Raw genomic sequence first — 20,959 nt, forward strand, 5'->3', positions numbered from 1 at the left:
ACAATGAGAGTCAAGTGAACCAAAATTATACTTTTCATTTAATGTTATACCACTACAAATCTTTACCAACAGAGGTTGATTAAGTTCATAGAGCTAAACAATAAGTTCAAGACTAAACCCTGTGTTACTGGCACAAACAGAGCCAGGTGAAATTAAAATTGCAGATATAAGTAAGATGCTGCTGCTGACATGGATTGATGGGAAAAGAATATGAAGGATTTTTTTTTCTCTCCCTATATCAACATCGTAATGGTGGTTAGACTAAGTCTATGTTTCTACTGACAAAACTTTAAATTCAATTCGAGTACACATCTTCCACTTTAAAGCATTTTTATTCTATCATTGTCTTTAACATGAATTGTCACAATGCTTTCATTACATTCTTTAGCTCCATTTTTTTTTCTTATAAAGGAAGGATGGGTGAAAAACCTATCTACTTCTTATGTTATTATTTCACTTGCCATGCCACTGTTTCTTACCGTGTTGCCTTCATATATGTCAAAGTTCATTCAGTAGTTAATTCATTGAATCTTCTAAACTATGTATTTTCTATTCTAACCACAGTAATCCTTTTTTTTTTTTTTTTAGATTCTAAATTCAAGTTCATTGTCAAAATATTAAGATATCAAATTTAATAAAAATTAATGAAAAGGTGGACAGATGCATCCCTGCCCACAATCGTTACCAAACTGATGTAATTGGGCATTATACAGCTTTTTTTTTTAATAGTAAGCTAGACACAAGATATATTTTTTCAACCTATCATGAATTAGCACAATGAATGGGCAAAAAGTTGAAGAGAAAGAAGACATTTGCTAATACTGGGCTTGATAGTTCATAAATATCAACTCTAATATTAACACTTCTTCATAGTTAAACTCTTTTGCAGCTGAACTATGAAGGAGTGCTAAATAGTCACTGTTACATGTTTTCATGAATTTAGAGGGGAGTGGGGGAATTACTGATGCCAATTCTGATAAAGAGCATGGATTGTGATTGTAGAAAATGTAAACACCAAAAACTGAATGTCTGTGAAAGAAAGTAGAATGAATTGGTGAGAGAAGTCCTTAATCAATCTAACTGCTGTCTTTTGTACCGAGTCAAGTATTTTAAGGAAGCTCTTAGAGTAGGGGTCGGCAACGCATGGCTCTTTAACTTTCAGCCTACATGTACAACAAGCACATAGTGCAAACACCTCTCAGTTTAGTTTGTGAGCAGAGTACATGTACTGCAAGGTGTCAAAGGTTAATCATTGCAGTGAGTGATAAGTAAGTGAATTCATATTATAAATCACTTTACTTTTTAAATAAGTGATATGACATTATTAAAGAAGAAATAAGAGGACACTGAAGGCTCATCTCCATAGTTATTTGTCATCTATACAGATTACATTATGAAAGAACATGGTATTATATCTCTTATTTAGAGTGGAGATAATAAATTCAGCTCTTTACTTTTGGCATAATATAAAGAGCTGACTCTTAAACAACTGCTATCACAAATATGGTGTGAAAATCAGCAATAAAAATATAACAATAACAAAAATAAGAAGGCAGACATTAAGCTTCAACTACATTCTATGAAGAGAAGAACTTTTAGAATGAGATGCCAAATTAATGGAAATAGATAACACTGAATAAGATTATGAGGATTAAGAAAGAAATTACATTAAAACAGCAATATACAAGACAGTCTTCAAACAAATTTTAACTTATGGATGAGAGTTGGATTAGAAATAAAACAGGTGATCAAAGACTATAGACCACAGACATAGTTCCATGAAAAATTAGGGAAGTGAACAGAAATGTCATCACTGGAAGAATCATTAAAAATGAACATGCCACTATTAGCATTCAAACTTTGAACTATTATTCTATTGCCTTCTCTCCTATATTCTTGAAAATAACAGGTGTTAACAGCTAATTGGAGATGACGATTATGGATTCTACCATTACTGTTCATTATTTAATCTATTAGCCAACACTGCCTAACTCTGAACACAAGTAACTGAAATATTAGAAATTTTTAAAAAATTGGTATTTAGGATTGCTATTGAAATATGTTGAATTGATTCAATTTTAGTTTCAAGCAGAACATCTGTTGTGGCAAAATATGGCAAAGCAAATTATATGTCCAGAGTAGATAAGCCATAAATATGCTGATGTGATCTAAATATGCTATAAACTGTCTCTCTCTAACTCACTCTCCGGCTGAATTTTTACAAAAAGTGCTAGAACTTAATAGTTTTTTTGAATAATATAACTCTGTCACAGATATCATAATAATTCTTATTAAATTAACAGAAAAATAGACAATTCTCAGATTAATATAACAATACTTAATATCATACTTGCATGTGTGTCTGTGTATTTATGCAGATTCCGCCCACAACGAAACATGGAACTTTTCAAACCACTCATTCACACTTTTCTTCTTATTCCTTCCCTCCTCTTTTACCTTGCAGTATCAAAGATATTTCTATTCACTTAACTGTTACCATATTGAGGATAAGGTGGTTAGTTCTATGCCTCCCGGTGTGTTCTATGTCTGTAGATGTATCTGTTCATGGGCTGGTTTGTCTTTCTAGGGGAGGGACCTACCGTATATTCTGGCGTATAAGTCGACTTTTCAGCATTGAAAAAAAGTACTCAATTTTTCAGGTCGACTTATACACCGGGTCAAAAATTGATTGCTTTCCAAGAAAAAACTAGTATGTATCATACTCTGTTAAATTTATTAGCAATATACAAAAAGGGTAAATAAGTAAAAATATTTCAACTTATATCAAATTTATTTACAGAAAAAATTATTTACATGTTATATAATTATTTATTTACAAAAGAAAATAGGTAGGTAACTACATAATTAAAATTTAATTTTCACTGTCTGAATGTATAAAAAGTTCATTGTACTCTAGTTCTGTAATTTTTTCCAGTATATTGTCATATAAATTGTACTCATTTTCTCCATGAGATTTAGCATCAATTTCATCATCATTGTAAACAAAATCATCTTCCAAGCTATCTAATTTGTTAGATATAGCACATTTTTTAAAAGATTTTATTACTATATCTGGTTTTATTTCACGAAAACTAGTTCGCCAATCATGAACTAGTTTTTCGTTTACTCCGAACTGACGTGCAGCAACACAGTATTTTCTTTTGTGAATTTAATCACTTTGCACTTAAAACTCGTGTCATATTTCATTCTTTTAAAAGGAGCCATTGCACTTTAGTTCACTATTGGTCAACTGGTCAATACCAAAAAGAAATTTTTTGAGTCGACTTATACGACACGTATACTATAAAAACTCAAATAAACTCAAAAAATTCCAATATTGACTTATAAGCCAGGTCGACTCGTACACCGGAATATACAGTAAGTTTCCAGGTTAAAAAACTCCCTACCTCCATATGTGACCGGTTAACTCACTTTTCATCAAAAGAGACCAGATAAAGTTCCTCATGTCACTGATGGGAATCGAACCCAAGTCTTTCCGACCAAAGGGCTTCGTTTATACTGACTGAGCTATGGAGACTCCATTCACACTTTTCAAGCTACTTATTATTATTATTATATGACACCTCCAAGGAGTCCAAAGACTCATCAAGGGAGGGATACTTAACTCTACAACTCTCGGTCTCTACCAACCACAACTACCATCTACCGCCAACCACCACCACTTGATTTTCATAGACAATCACAAACATCAATGCTAACAGCAGGATTCGAACCCGCAGCCTTTTGGCTGGAGAGCGGATACACTTACAACTTATCCAACCAGGCCAGCAGATCTTATTATCAGGATAGTTCTGGCTCACACCAACCAGTGACAGCTCTCTACCACCTAAATACTTTCACAAATATCTGTGCCCAAAATGTGATTCAAACCCATGACTTAGTGGCTGGAGAGCAGAAGCATTATCCCCTTAGTGTAGTCTATCAGCTCTGATTTAAGACTGTTTGAACAAAGTTTTTTTTTCTTCTAGCTTTTCTTATTCAAGGATTCATTGAGGGAGGGCACCTACTCTACAGTTCTTGATCTCCACATCCACCAACTACACCAATGCCTCCACCACAAGTATTTTCACAGACAATCACAAACATCCATGCCCATGGCAGGATTCAAACCCGCAGTCTTTTGGATGGAGAACAGATATGCTAACCACTCGGACAACCAGGCCAGTGGTTTATAATATATAATTATAAATTATATATTATAAATATTCTAAATTATTTTCATTCTATTGGACTGCCGGCTGGGGCATCACCCAGTTAAACAAGGTCCCCGTTGTTTTCGCCAAGGAACAAGGGCAAACAGTGAAAAGTCAGCTACTGGAACAAATCTGAAAACACACCCCAACTCAACATCACCAGAGTTAAAGATCGTTACTATCAACATAAGAAGCCCGAATGGCAAAGAAACAGAGCTAGCTGAGGAATTAGATAAGTACCAGATCGACATAATAGGGGTGATTGAAACAAAAAAAAACAAAACTGGTGAGATCTTTCTGAGCAATAAATACAAAATGATATATTCAGGAAATCACAATCAAGGAAAATAAGGAGTAGCCATAGTATTCAACACTAAATACGAGGCCAATCTTCTTGAATGGCAGGCAGTCTCAAATAGAGTAATCTGGGCAAATATCAGAATGGGGAACTGGACAATGAAACTTATTTGTGCCTATGGTCCAACAGACGGCTCTACTAAGGTAGAAGTGGAGGAATTTTTTTGATGCTTTAGAAAAAGCAACTGACACAATGAAAAAGGAAAAGTTGGTCCTTGTTGGGCATCTAAATAGCAGAGTAGGAAATGATTGTCAGACATACAAAAATATTTTGGGAAAATTTGGAGAAAAGAGCAAAGCCAATAATAATGGCAAATACCTGTTGGATTTCTGCTCAGGACATGGACTGGTTATTACTAACACCATGTTCCAACATTAAAATGTGCACAAATTCACATGGAGAGAAGAGGCAAGGAATAAGAAAAGTCTCAATGACTATATTATAATTGATAGTGATGTTTTCTCCCTCGTGCAGAACACCAGAGTGTACAGAGAATTTGAAATTGGTCTTGAGCAGGATAAAATTGAATTTCGTATTCAAAAGAATTACATGTAAGAAAGTTTTAAAGCAAATAAAACTTGAGCAGCTCTCAGATGTGAACTGTAGACTAAAATACACAAAGATTACTGAAGAAAAAATAAAAGAGTTTGAGAACAGGAACCAAACCTTGGAGATTCAGTGGCAAGCTTTGAAGAAAACCCTGATTGATTCAGAGAGGCAGGTGGTGAGGTTGTCTGCAGGGTTGAAAAATCAGAACTCCATGGTGGACACAGGAAGTTAAAGAGGCAATGAAGGAAAAGAAGAAAGCATATCAAAAGTTCCTAGCAAATAAGTCAGCTTTTGCTCTTAGAGAATACAGAGACAAATGTAAGAAAGCTAAACACTGTGTAAAACTAGCTAAACAAAAGTCATGGGAGGACTTTGGCAAGAACATAGAAAATAAATATCAAGAAGGTAGTAAGATATTCTGGAGGTTGTTGAAGCTTAGAAATGGAGGAAACAGTGCTGTAAAAGGAGTTAGAGATGATAAAGGTTACATGAAAACAGGAGAAAAAATATCCTTGATGTATGGAGTAATTACTTTGAAAAATTGCTAAATGAAACAAGCAGTGATAGCACAGCGGTAAAAAAACACTCAACAGACATACAGTCAGGAATACATATCCATACTTGAAGTAGAAAAAGCCATCAAAGGCTTGAAATGTGGAAAGGCAGCAGCAGTAGATGATATTCGACCAGAAATGTTGAAATATGGTGGTATAAAAGTCTTACAGTGGCTGCACAGCGTAGTTCAGAAAGCCTGGACAGAGGGACGAATTCCCGAAGATTATAGTAGAGCTCCAATAGTACACACCTATAAAAAGGGAAATAAAACTGAATGTGAGAATTACAGAGGTATTTCCCTACTGAGTGTTCCTGGCAAGATTTATGCAAGTATACTTGAGAAACGGTTGAGAAGAATTGTGGAAGAAAAGCTTGTTGAAGAACAAGCTGGATTCAGGCCAAATAGAGGCTGTCAGGATCAGATCTTCACTTTACGACAAATAGTCGAGAAAGCATGGGAATATAACAATGATCTGTATTTAAGTTTTGTTGATCTGGAAAAGGCATATGACAAGGTGCCAAGAGAGAAGCTATTCAATACACTACAGTTATATGGTGTCAATGGGAAATTATATCATGCAATACTTAGTCTGTATTTAAGTTGTAAGTCGGCATTTAGAATTGAAAGAAGTGCAGGAAGATGGTTTAATGTCAAATTTGGTGTGAGACAAGCATGTACATTATACCCTCTGTTATTCATTATCTATATGGATCACATTAGGAAGGAAAGTGGTATTAAACATGATATCAGAATTGGAGATGTTAATGTCAGCTCTTTGCTTAATGCTGACGATGTTATACTTCTAAATAAATCTGCTATAAGTTTGCAAGATTCCCTGACTAAATCGAATAAGGATGTCAGCATTAAAAAGACAATGAAAATAGGTAGAATTGTTGAAAATGTCAATTGTGTTGTGAACGGGGAACTTGTGGAACAAGTAAAACATTTCAGCTACTTAGGCACGATTTTTAGTGAAGATAGTAAATTAAATATGGAAATAGACAACAGAATTAACAAAGCTGGTATGGTAGGAAGTCAATTGAATAAATTCACATGGAATAAGAGAGAAATTAGTCGGAACACTAAATTAGCTGTATACAAGACAGTGTTCAAACCAGTTTTAACTTATGGATCTGAGAGCTGGGCCAGAAGTAAAACACTTGACCAAAGACTAGAGACCGCAGATATGAGAGTCCTGAGAAAGATTAGAGGCGTGAACAGATTGCATCAATGGCAATATCATTTTAAAAACGAGGATATTAGGAAAAAACTTGACATTGTCAGCATCCAGGAATGCATTAGCAGAGCTAATCTCAGGTGGTATGGTCACTTAAACAGAATGGCAAGGAAAGATTAGCAAAACAAGCGTTCTCTGCCAGGTTGGCAGGAAAACAAACCAGAGGAAGACCAAGATATAGGTTGATGGATACGGTACAACGTGCCTTAGATGATAGAAATATAAGATCTGATAATGATAATAATGGAGTCTTGACAAGTAACAGACTGATTTGGAGGAAAACTGTAGATAGGAAGTTAGTAATGATGTAAATTTTTCATGTAGTACTATCATATCCTGTACACCCCTTGAGGGTACATGTCAGGAATTTGATGATGATGGAAAAAATAATTATACATATATATATATATATATTTTTTTTTTTTTTTTTGCTACATTTGGGCCATTTTAGTGGCAAAGCTAGAACAAAATTAGGCCTAAAGTATATATACATATGGCAAGAAAATAATTTTAGGTTTAGTTGTTGTGATAATAAATGATGTCACCATAAAAGAAGGAACTTACGAATGAACTTTTTTTTTTCTTGTCCTTTTATATGATTAAATAGAATAATTTCCTTACTTGGTTTTGTTTACAGATATACAAAACACACAAATCAGAGCTGCCATGAACTTTGAAAACAACTTTACCTGTAAATGTAGCACTGTGCTGAAGTCACTACTACCAAATGATTGTATTCTAAAGAAACTTTAATTATGTTGTCCCTGAAATCAAGGTTCTCTAATACCTCATTTGTTACATTACGGACACCAATAGTCTTTCTTCCTCTTACAGTTGCTTCAAAGTTTTTCCATTCAATTCGCCTGTAAGTTAAAAAATTCTGCATTATATACAATGTATATATAAAAAAAAAACTGGTGGAAGAAAGACAAAGAAAACAAAATTAATAACAGTGGGTAAAAAAAAAAAAGTAAAGTTATCAAACAATATAAATATCTGCAGTGAGTTAACAGAAATTAACACCAAATTAGCAAAATATACTTTAAAGAGATACATGAGAAATAAATAATATGTGGCATGAGTGAGTGCTTTTGGTTCAACTATGAATACTGAAATAAGACATTTATTTTATCCCTAATCTCAACATGAGCTTCTTCCTCTAATTTTAATAGCGAAATCAAGAAAATGTATCAGTTTTATGAGCACAAATGATGCAAAAGTGGAGAAAGTGATGAGGAATCAAGCAGATGTTATGGCCTTACAGGACTTGAATAGAGACTGTATGAGTGGGTAACAGTATGGAACTGTCAATTCAATGTTGCAAAGTGCAAGGCTCTAAAATTTGGTAGGCAACAACAGAATGTAGAGTATACACTTGATGGGGAAATTTTGGAGACCTTGGAGTGGTGGTGAACAAGGATCTAAAGTTCAGATGTCACATGACACAAGCTGTGAGGACATCACATCAAATTATAGTAATGATGCAGAGGGACTTGTAGAAATAATGAGGTTCTGGTTCCACTGTACAAGACCTTGATCAGGTCTTGTATGGATTATTGTGCACAGATTTCGTCTCCTGTTTTTCATGGTGATGAGGATATGTTGGGAAGGGTCCAGAGAAGACTGACTAAGATCGTAACTGGCCTTTTGGATATATGACACGAGGACAGATCAAGGGAATGCAGTTTGCAAAGCCTTGTGAGTAGGAAGAAGAGAGGGGATATAACTGAGACATTTAAGTTGGTAAAGGGTTGTTTACTCAGTTAATGTGGATGAAATGTTTTGTAGAATTGGGGAAGGGGATAGAACAAGAGGACATACCTGGAAGTTGTATAAGGAGGGTGTAAGCAGGGACATAAGGAGTTGGTCAGTGGAATGTGTTGCCTGACAATGTGGTGAATGCAGGAACATTGAATGAGTTTAAAGCACGGTTTAATGGGCTTTGTTTGCAACACTGTTTACCACTGGCAATGAAGCTTTTGACTGGTGTTAACAATAATAATAATAATCCGCAAAAAACAGCTTTGTATATCAATTGCATTTTGTCATTATCAAAGTTGCAATCTCCAGTGAACATGGCATTTGTGCCACTTTTAAAAGTATTTGCTTAAGTCCTGTGTTTTGAACTCTGCAAAGTAAGGTCTTCTTCCATTAACTGCCAATATGAGTTATGAAATAAAAAAAAAAATAAGACAAAGAATGTCAGATGAGGGGAGTAAAGAAAATGTAAAACAACAGTCATGCCTTTTCAGTCAGAAATTCCTAAGCAGCAAATGAGCTGTAGTAATGGAGAAACCAATTTCCAGTTTATTCTTTTTCCTCCATTTTGCTCATCCATGGTCATCCCCACCATTCAGAATCATTAACGACATCAACAGATTCAATCAACTGTTTGAGTTCAGTTGACTGTTTCCTCTGTAAAAGTAAGTTTTGGTGTCTTTAAATTTCTCTGGCAAATGTTTCCTATTATGCAGAAAACCTGATGTCCACACACCCTATTCTTTAAAATGTATCATATTCTGATGGCATGGAAATCACAAGGATATCATAGTTAACTACATTCTACAAGGTAGTTACTTCTCAGTAACACAAGCTAAACTTTGAAATAAATCGTGAATGATCCAGAAGATTCTATTTTTACCCACACTTGATAGTGAAGATTTAATTATAGTAGTGTTATCTGGCAAACTATGGAATTTTTTTTCTTATATGTTTCACATGCAGGAAACTCCATCTTCACTAAAAGGACTCCACAACCAATCCATGAAATAAGACTTTTTAAAAATGTATTAATCGGAAATGCAAATATACAAATGAAATGTAATTAAATGAGATTTAAAGACAAATTCAATCAAAATTGGAGATGTTAATCTCAGCTCTTTGCCTTATGCAGATGATGTTATACTTCTAAATAAATCTGCTACAAGTCTGCAAGATTCCCTGACTAACATGAATAACTGCTGTAATAGATATGATATGAAGGCCAGCATTAAAAAGACAAAGACAATGAAAATAGGCAGAAACATTGAAAATATCAACTGCATTGTGAATGGAAAACCTATAGAACAAGTAAAATATTTCAGATACTTAGGCACACGATTTTTAGTGAACATGGTAAATTAAATATGGAAATAGACAACAGAATCAACAAAGCTGGTATGGTAGGAAGTCAAATGAATAAATTTATATGGAATAAGAGAGAAATTAGCCAAAACACTAAATTAGCCATATACAAGAAAGTATTCAAGCCAATTTTAACTTATGGATCTGAGAGCTGGGTCAGAAGTAAAACACTTGACCAAAGACTAGAGACAACAGATATGAGAGTAGTGAGAAAGATTAGGGGCACGAACAGATGGCACCAATGGTAATATCATATTAAAAACAAGGATATTAGGAAAGAACTTCACGTTGTCAGCATCCAGGAATGATTTAGCAGAGCTAATCTCAGGTGGTATGGTCACTTAAACAGAATGGGAGAGGAAAGATTAGGAAAACAAGTGTTCTTTGCCAGGTTGGCAGGAAAAAGACCCAGAGGAAGACCAAGATATAGGTGGATTGATACAGTAAAAAGTGTCTTAGAAGCTAGAAATATAAGATCTGATAATGTTGGAGTCTTGACAAGTAACAGAGTGATTTGAAAGAAAATTGTAGATAGGAAGCTAGTAATGATGTAATGTTTCATTTTAGAAATTATGGACTTTACAACCGTGTTATAAATAACTATTTTAATTTCCCAACGTTCGTTTAGATCTTCATATTAAGGTCATCATCTGGAGTATATACAAGGACAAGCCGAGTTACATTTCACACAGTAAGCTAAAAAAAAAAAATGATTTGATCACCGGTTATTCTACTGGCATGACCTCTAGTGAAAAAAAAGAAAAAAAAACATACAGATAAAATTATAAATTAATTATTTAGAAACTACATCAAAGCTAAATTCTATTTAAGATAACATAAGAGAAACATTCTTTCTTATAGATAGTTTTCTTACAGTAACAATGATGTCCTATTTTTAACATTATAATTGTTATATTAGATTTAGGATTCTGGATTATCTGCAGTCCTGTTTATAGTTAACTCTTAGGGAGAAAGGTTTTGAAGGTAGAATATGCACCTTCCATATGGTTGGGATTTTTTAGACCATCATTATTGTTCAGATTGGGGTGGGTGATAAGAATCTCACAGGCTTCCTTAAATTTGCGTTCATACCATGTTTTGGTGTGATGTAAACAACTGGTGCTTTTCCAGTCAATTCCATGTAAAATGTTCAGGGCATGATCAGAAAGGCCAGCTTCACCACAGTTATTATATTTAATGTGTCGTTTATGTTCCTTTTGTCTGACAGGAATTGCACATCCTGTTTCCCCTATATATGGTAGATTACAGGTGCAATAAATATGGCATACTCCAGGGTGGGCCAGTGGAGAGAGTGGGTCTTTGGATGAGCTGAGTAAGCTTTTTAATTTTGCAGGAGATTTAAAGGTAGCTTTAGGGTTGTATTTCCATAGTATTCTGTTTATTTTATCTGATGTCCCTTTTAATGTAAGGAATGGTTATAGTTTTATTGTAGTCTGGAGTCTGGTTTATCTTTGTTTTTTATTGAGGTCTTGTAGAGAATTTTGTTAATAGTGTTTTGGCTGTAAACATTTTTAGAAAAGTATTGCTGATAACTTTAAATTCGTCTTTCAGTGCTCGTTCATTGCAGCAGATCTTCAAAGTCCTGTTTTTTAGAGTATTAATGACACCCAGTTTTTGTGTTGGGTGGTGGTAGGAGTTTGTGTGTATATATATATTGGCCAGTATGTGTCAGTTTCTGGTAAACAGTGAAGGAAAGACTGCCAGAAGGAACACTTGTGACAAGTGTATCTAAAAATGGAAGTGTGTTTCTATTTTCAATCTCAATTGTGAACTGTATGCATGAACAAGTTTTTTTTTTTTTTTCACTAGAGGTCATGCCAGTAGAATAACCGGTGATCAAATCATTGTTTTTTTAGCTTACTGTGTGAAATGTAAGTCAGCTTGTCCTAGGTCATCATCTGGAGTATATTTGTATATACTCCAGATGATGACCTTAATATGAAGGTCGAAATGTCGGGAAATCAAAATAGTTATTTATAACAAGGTTGTAAAGTCCATAATTTCTAAAATGAATGCTGCTGATCATTGTGCAACACTAAAAGAAAAGATGTAATTTTTCATGTAGTACTATCATATCCTTTACACCCCTTGAGAGTATATATCACGAATTTGATGGTGATGATGATTCAAGTAAGGAAGGTATGTAATAAAATTTTGTCCTCCTATAATTAATTTCCTAAACCACAGTTTTTGGTGTTATGCAATTAAGTGGAATGTAGTATTTGACAGTAAATATACACAGTATCCAAGTAGACAAAAATTTAGATTTTAAAATTAACTAAATCCAAACTATAATAATTTCTTCCTATAAATATCTCTCTATATACTTTGCACTCAAACTGCACATGCACAATTAAAATTTGAGAACTTGGTGAATAAAAAGCTACTCAACAAAACTAATTTTAACCTTCCCATCTGATGAGTTAAGATTAATTGTTAATATGATTCTCTGATTGAAACGCTGACAAATCCACTTTGTAACAAAAGCTAATTTAAAGAGGAAAAAAATGTTATTTTGTAGCAGCATCTTATGTTACAGGGAAAAAACATACAGTCAACCCTCACTATGCTGTAGAAACCAAAGGAGTATTTTATATATATATATATATATATATATATATATATATATATATATATATATATATGTCCAACCAGAAATAATAAAAATCAATAATGAGGAAATTAAACAAGTAAATCATTACATATACTTAGGACAACAGATATCAATGGAACAAAATATCATGGATGAAATTAAAAGGTGCACAATGCTTGGGTGGAAAGCATTTGGAAAATTACATTCAATATTCAAAAGCCAACTACCATTATGCCTGAAGAGAAAAGTTTTTAACCAGTATATTCTTCTTATACTGACATATGGCTGTGAAACATGGACACTGAATGCAAAGGAAATTTCAAAATTAAGAACAACACAATTTAGTATGGAAAGAAGTATGCTTGGTATCACAAGATTGGATCACAAAAGGAATACATGGATAAGAAATCAAACCAAAGTCTCTGACATCATAGGAAGAGTGAAACATCTGAAGTGGCAATGGGCACTGGGCATATTGCTCGAAGACAAGATCAGTGATGGACAAAAGAAGTACTGGATTGGATTCCACGAGAGGAAAAATGACTACGACGCTGACCTAAATCATGGTGGATTGATGATATCATCAGATTGCAGGAGTGACATGGAAAAGGAGAACCATGGACAGAGAGTTTTGGAGTAATCTTGGAAAGGCCTTCATCCAGCAGTGGATCAACAATGGCTGATGATGATGACATATATATATATATATATATAGTGAAATCTGTAAAGTATTAAAATAAATGTTATAGCCAAAAGATTCCTTTAAATATCTTCAGCAACTTGAAGTAAAACCATAAAGAAAGAAATCAATTAACAAACATAAGTGTCTAATGAAAATTTATAATTACCTTTCAATAACATGGGCAAAAATCACATGGCCATTTCCACATGCCCCAGCAATTTGTGTGCCATCACTAGACCATGCCAAGTTAAAAATGCTTTGAGTTTGAGGTTTATCTAAAGAATAACACCACTGAAATAAAGAATAATAATAATAAAATAAAATTTCATAGCATTAATTTTTAAAATAAAGATAAACTACTGTTATACACTGCAATTTTCATTTTTCCATGTTTTTTTTTGTAGCAATGTGGAGCTGATTGTGCTTCATACATTATCTAATCTCACTTTCAACTTGCATGTTAGGTTTAATACCTGTCACAGCAAAATAACTCGGCTCAGAAACTTAATCTATACCATGAAAGGGTAGTTATATAATCCTATCTTCTTGTAAGATATGTCTGTCTTGCAGGATGAAAAACTGGAATTTTAAATTTTAAATTGAAAATGATAATTTATTAAGCTGATATTTTGCTGGATTTCAAACCAGCATCCTCAAAGTCGAAAAAAAAAATCTTGTCACAGAACAAAAGACAATACAGTCAAATAACTGTGAAACAATTCAAAATTGTACCAGATAAAAAAAACCAGCATCTTATCATGATGCCCTCTAGGTCTGAATTGAAATTAGTCTGAAGCTACTGAGTGGAAAGTGCCTTAACATCTCCATCTCCAAAATTTTTTACAAATTAATGCAGCTACACCTTTTAAGGTTCAAGTACTTCATTGCTGATGCTAACTTCAAAAATTGTCTTTTAAACATGTAACAGCCTTGATGTAGTACTACAGTTGTCTTCTATTTAATCCTGTTATGAAAGGATGTGGATGCATGGTCTACTAGTTTGGACTTGCCATAATTATATCATGTGTATTTTTTATGTTTTTCAGGGTAGATGCTAACAGTTCTTACTATATGTCCAGCACAAATTAAGTTGTAAACATGGTTAACACTTAGTGCACTACCAGATGTGTTAAAGGACAGAGTTCATCTTTAGGAAAACAGATAAGATCACTGATTTTGAAATTTATATTTATTTAGTATGGGTACATTGAAAAAGATATTATCTTTTCAGATGTACCTGGATATAGGAGAAGAGAACTATCAGATGTGATGACTGGGCAAGATAAATACTATTATCTATTTCACAGAAGTTGTAGCTATTGGTTAAAAGAAGTTTGGTGCAGACTCACACGATGAGTCTGACTCCATGGAGGTCAGATGTTAATAATAATAATAATAAATAAGTTCAGTATTAAGAGATATATCATTGGAACAAATATGAGAGTATATCAAGTGGGAGTTAAATGAATGAATATTATCATTAAGCAAGAGCTACAAAAAAAAGAAAAATTTGTGAGGGAATTCAAGGAGAAAGGTGATCAGCAGACACATGAGCAGTACAAAACACAGGCTAGAAGGCAAAAGGAAATTAGCAGTGCAAGCCAAAGATAACCCCAAACAGTCCTTTCGATATATTGCAATTAAAAGGAAGAATGTTTATGGCAGAATGATTTTAATGAATGCCGATGGTAGGGAGGTAACTGAATCAGTCAAAGTAGTAGAATTACTAAGTGAACACTATGCAAGAGTATATCATCTAGGTGGAAATACTGCAATAACGAGAGAGAGGCAAAGACTTATGTGGGAACTGAGGTATTAAATGGAGGTGATAGCATATTACAGAAGCTTGATGTGAATATAGCTATGGGATTAGATAGTATACCAGCTCGAGTTTTACGTGAAAGTGAAAGGGAACTGTCAGTGCCTTTGACCACACTGTTTAATGTAAGTCTCGGCTTTCAGTTAGTCCCAAGGAGGTGGAAAGATGGCAAAATAGTTCCACGTAAACGAGGCTCCAAGAGTGATGTAGCAAATTACTGACCAATCAGCATATCAGCAGTTGTTGTCAAAGTACTGGAGAAGTTGGTCAAGAGCAAAATACAGGAATGGATACATAGAAATGGGATACTGTATGGGGGCAACATAGTTTTGTGAAGGATAGGTCATGCCTCAGTAACCTACTGAAGTTTTATAATATAGTGACAGCTGTTGAATAAAAGTAGTGATATTGCTGGACTTTGCAAAAGCCTGTCAGTTGGTGTATAGTGGTAGGACTGTGTTTGGAGAGCTCTGAAAGCTAAGTTGTTTAGTTTAAAAAAAAATAGCGATATTAGTTAAAAATTATATTAGAATTAGATTGTATTATGGAGTTAATTAGATTTAAGTTGAAAGTTTTGTTTTAAATATAGCAATATAGTATTTTTTTGTAAGTTACATAGCATAGCACCAATGCAAAGTAGGACAATGGCATCCAAGATATCAACGTTTAAAGAATTTAACCAAAAGGTCTTCTTATAGTGTAATGTAAAAAAAGACTTATTTACAATAGAACTAGTACTACACCCTCTGTCCAAAAAGAAACCAAACTTTTCAAAAACAGAAGAAACTAGTGGCACCAACTATTGTATCTTTTTGTTGTCGAAAGAGGTAACCTTCATTAGTGTTGTGTCAACTATTTATGACATTTGTTTCATTAGAAGACGAGTTATAGTGCCAAGAGCAACAGTGTGTTTTGACAAACGGTCAGAAAATGAATTTCAAACAGAGAGCTGCGATTGACTTTTGTGTTAAACTTGGTAAAAGTTTTACCGAAATGCATCAAATGCTTCAAAAAGCATTCGGTGATGAATGCTTATCCCATACTCAAGTTTATGAGTGGTTTAAGCGATTTCAAAGTGGTCATGAGACGCTTGAGGACGACAAAAAGCTGAGCAAAATTAACATCCAAAGAGAGCATGATTTCATCAAAGAAAACCCGAAATCATATGTGAGATTGATTGAAAATGAATTGGGGATTCCAAAATAAACTGTGCACAACATTTTGACTAAGAGTTTGGACCTTCGTAAACTGAATTTGCAATTTGTTCCCCACAAGTTGAACGACGACCAAAAAATGTATCGAATTGAACACTGCAAGGACCTCATTAAAACTGTCTATAAAGATTCAAACGTCCTTGAAACAATCGTTACTGGTGACGAAACGTGGTGTTTTGAGTATGAGCCTGAAACAAAGCACCAGAGTGCTGAGTGGAGACCACCAGAAGAGGGGCATCCGAAAAAGAGTCGCTTGGAGAAGTCAAAAGTAAAGACAATGCTGATTTATTTCTATGATTCCAAGGGCATTATCCACAAAGAATTCGTTCCGCCTTGCCAAATGGTCAATGGTAAGTTTTATCTCGAAGTTTTGAAGCAATCGATAGCAAGAATTCGTTGCATTCAGCATGAATATCGTGATGCAGACAGATGGTCACTTTGCAATTATAATTGGCCTGTGTTTTATTTTCAATCAAAAGTTTGGTTTCTGTTGGATTTCTGCTCAGGACATGGACTGGTTATTACTAACACCATGTTCCAACATAAAAATGTGCACAAATTCACATGGAGAGAAGAGGCTAGGAATAAGAAAAGTCTCATTGACTATGTTATTGTTGATAGTGATGTTTTCTCCCTGGTGCAGGACACCAGAGTGTACAGAGGATTTGAAATTGGAAGTGATCACTATTTAGTCTTGAGCAGGATAAAATTGAATTTCATATTGAAAAGAATAACATGTAAGAAAGTTTTAAAGCGAATAAAAGTTGAGCAGCTCTCAGATGTAAACTGTAGACTAAAATACAGAAATATTATTGAAAAGAAAATGAAAGAGTTTGAGAACAGGAATCAAACCTTGGAGATTCAGTGGCAAACTCTGAAGGAAACATTGATTGATTCTGCCAGAGAGGCATGTGGTGAGGTTGTGTGCAAAGATAAAAAAATCAGAACTCCCTGGTGGATACAGGAAGTTAAAGAGGCAGTGAAGGAAAAGAAGAAAGCATATCAAAAGTTCCTGGCAAATAAGTCAGCTTTTACTCTTACAGAATACAGAGACAAATGTAAGAAAGCTAAACAGTGTGTAAAACTAGCTAAACAAAAGTCATGGGAGGACTTTGGCAAGAATATAGAAAATAAATATCAAGAAGGTGGCAAAATATTCTGGAGGTTGTTGAAGAAGCTTAGGAATGGAGGAAAGAGTGCTGTAAAAGGAATTAGAGATGATAAAGGTGAAATGAAAACAGGAGAAAAAGATATTCTTGAAGTATGGAGTAATTACTTTGAAAAACTGCTAAATGAAACAAGCAGTGATGACAGCACAGTGATAAAAAACACTGACCAGGCATGCAGTCAGGAATACATATCCATACTTGAAGTAGAAAAAGCCATCAAATGCTTGAAATGTGGAAAGGCAGCAGGAGTAGATGATATTTGACCAGAAATGCTGAAGTATGGTGGTATAAGAGTCTTACAGTGGCTGCACTGCATAGTTCAGAAAGCCTGGACAGAGGGACGAATTCCCGATGATTGGAGTAGAACTCTCATAGTACCCATATATAAAAAGGGAAATAAAACTGAATGTGAGAATTACAGAGGTATTTCCCTACTGAGTGTTCCTGGCAAGATCTACGCAAGTATACTTGAGAAACGGTTGAGAAGAATTGTGGAAGAAAAGCTTGGTGAAGAACAAGCTGGATTCAGGCCAAATAGAGGCTGTCAGGATCAGATCTTCACTTTACGACAAATAGTCGAGAAAGCATGGGAATATAACAAAGATATGTATTTGAGTTTTTTCGATTTGGAAAAGGCATATGACAAGGTGCCAAGAGAGAAGCTATTCAATACGCTGCAGTTATATGGTGTCAATGGGGCATTATATCAAGCAATACTTAGTCTTTATTTGAGTTGTGAGTCAGCAGTTAGAATTGAAGGAAGTACAGGAAGATGGTTTAATGTTAAATCTGGTGTGAGACAAGTATGTACATTATCCCCTCTGTTATTCATTATCTATATGGATCACATTATGAAGGAATGTGGTATTAAACCTGATATCAAAATTGGAGATGTTAATGTCAGCTCTTTGCTTTATGCAGATGATGTTATACTTCTAAATAAATCCGCTACAAGTCTGCAAGATTCTCTGACTAAATTGAATAGCTGTTGTAATAGATATGGTATGAAGGTCAGCAATAAAAAGACAAAGACAATGAAAATAGGCAGAATCATTGAAAATGTCAACTGTGTTGTGAATGGAGAACCTGTGGAACAAGTAAAACATTTCAGCTACTTAGGCACAATTTTTACTGAAGATGGTAAACTAAATATAGAAATAGACAACAGAATCAGCAAAGCTGGTATCGTGGGAAGTCAATTGAATAAATTCATATGGAATAAGAAAGAAATTAGTCGGAACACTAAATTAGCTGTATACAAGACTGTGTTCAAACCAATTTTAACTTATGGATCTGAGAGCTGGGTCAGAAATAAAACACTTGACCAAAGACTAGAGACTGCAGATATGAGAGTCCTGAGAAAGATTAGAGGCGTGAACAGATGGCATCAATGGCAATATCATATTAAAAATGAGGATATTAGGAAAGAACTTGACATTGTCAGCATCCAGGAATGCGTTAGCAGAGCTAATCTCAGATGGTATGGTCACTTAAATAGAATGGGAGAGGAAAGATTAGCAAAACAAGTGTTCTCTGCCAGGTTGGCAGGAAAACGACCCAGAGGAAGACCAAGATATAGGTGGATTGATAAGGTACCTAGTGCCTTAGATGATAGAAATATAAGATCTGATAATGTTGGAGTCTTGACAAGTAACAGACTGATTTGGAGGAAAATTGTAGATAGGAAGTTAGTAATGATGTAATTTTTTCATGTAGTACTGTCATATCCTGTACACCCCTTGAGGGTACATGGCAGGAATTTGATGATGATGATGAAGTTTGGTTTCTTTTTGGACAGAGGGTGTATTATTATTGATTCTCCCTCATGAATAGGCCAGTTTGAGTTACATCCTCTCAAAGATACGTTACTGTCATCCGTCTTATACATTTTATAGCAGTGATCTTCACCGAGTTTAAGGTCGTGTTCTCCCTCCAAACACTACTTCATCGATCCAACTGATGGATCAGGCAGTTCTTGCGGTGTTTAAGGCTTATTATCTATGGAGAACGTTTTCATAAGCCATTTCTGCTACTGAAGGAAATTACCAGACTCTCATTCAATTCTGGAAAACATACAATATTTATCATACTATTTAAAATATATGACCTCTCAATGTATGAGTGGCATATGGAAAAAGACATTAAAAAGATTTGTGCATGATTTTGGAAGTTTGTAATAGTGGGTCTAGCAAACAATCTGAATCTCAAAGTGAATAATGACGACATAATTCAACTCACAGAAAGTTCCCCTGAAGAGTTGACCAATGAAGAATTGGTCGAACTGGAGGAACAACTGTTGTAGAAGAGGAAAAATGAGAAAAGGAAGAGGGAAAAGAGAAACAGGAAGAGGTAGTTAAACAATTTACAGTGTCTTGCAGAAATGTTCTTTGGAGTTAGCAATGTTCTCAAAATGACTGAAGACATGGACCCCAATGTTGAATGCTACTTAATAATAGAAACGAAAATACATGATGCATTTGCTTGCTATGAACAAATTTAAGATGAAAAGCAGAAGAGGAATAAGCAAAACACATTGGACATTTTCATCAAAAAAAAACAAAGGTTACACCAGAAGAGTCACAGCCTGATCATTCACACATGGAAGGTAATGAAGATGAGATTGTGGAAGAAAATTTGGGTGATTATTCTCCTGTTTTATAGTGGCAGTAACACACAGTACAGTTTTATAATAAGTTTAAAAGTTAAAATAATAGTATACTTATTACGGTTAAGTCCCTAACCCGTATAACTCTGTTGATTTAATGTACTGACTTATGTCCTGCCGGATGGAACAGAACCCAGATCTATGTCGAGGGATGACTGTTATATATATATTTTTTTTCAGATATATATATATATATAAAACCAGGTTTAAAATAGCTTGGTATCTTTAACATTTATTATACCCAAGGTAAAATACTTTCTACATTTATATCTCCTCCTGAGATTTTTATTTAATAAGGTTAAAACACCTTATGGTAACTTGTTCTGGTAAAATACTTATAAGCTCTGTATTACTAAAATCTTGATATTTCTAGCCTGGCTCCCACTGACGAGACCTCAATAAAGGTCGAAACTGGTCTGGGTAATGGTCTCTTGCCTTTCATACAAAGCATCATACATCTCCTCCAGGAGATGTGCTTTGCATTATGGGTAAATATTAAGATTAGTGATCAGAGCTTATTCTACTTTTACCATGAGTTACCTTGGTCTTGCACTACCTGCAGGGTCAGCTAGACTTGCATTACGTGCAGGCGCAAACTTGACTTATTTGTCTGTTTGCTTACTTGGGAAATGGAGTAAAACCAGGTTTAAAATAGCTTGGTATCTTTAACATTTATTATACCCAAGGTAAAATACTTTCTATATATATATATATATATATGTGTGTGTGTGTGTGTGTGTGTGTGTGTGTATGTGTGTG

At 34.5% G+C, this 20,959-nt stretch overlaps 1 protein-coding gene across 1 annotated transcript in view; it reads right to left on the reverse strand.

Moving 5' to 3' along the window:
- Positions 1-20,959, reverse strand: part of Oseg5 (intraflagellar transport protein Oseg5) — a 158,406-nt gene that overhangs the window by 88,543 nt on the left and 48,904 nt on the right. The window contains exons 7-8 of the mRNA XM_090410923.1: positions 13,500-13,624; positions 7,604-7,777 (exon numbers count right to left, since the gene is read on the reverse strand). Coding sequence (XP_090267049.1) covers positions 7,604-7,777; positions 13,500-13,624 — 299 coding nt within the window. The remainder of the gene's footprint in view (positions 1-7,603; positions 7,778-13,499; positions 13,625-20,959) is intronic.

Source organism: Typopeltis vanoorti, chromosome 21, assembly GCF_054136105.1.
Source record: "Typopeltis vanoorti isolate ZY-2024b chromosome 21, IOZ_Tvanoo_1.0, whole genome shotgun sequence".
Lineage (NCBI taxonomy): Eukaryota > Metazoa > Arthropoda > Arachnida > Uropygi > Thelyphonidae > Typopeltis > Typopeltis vanoorti.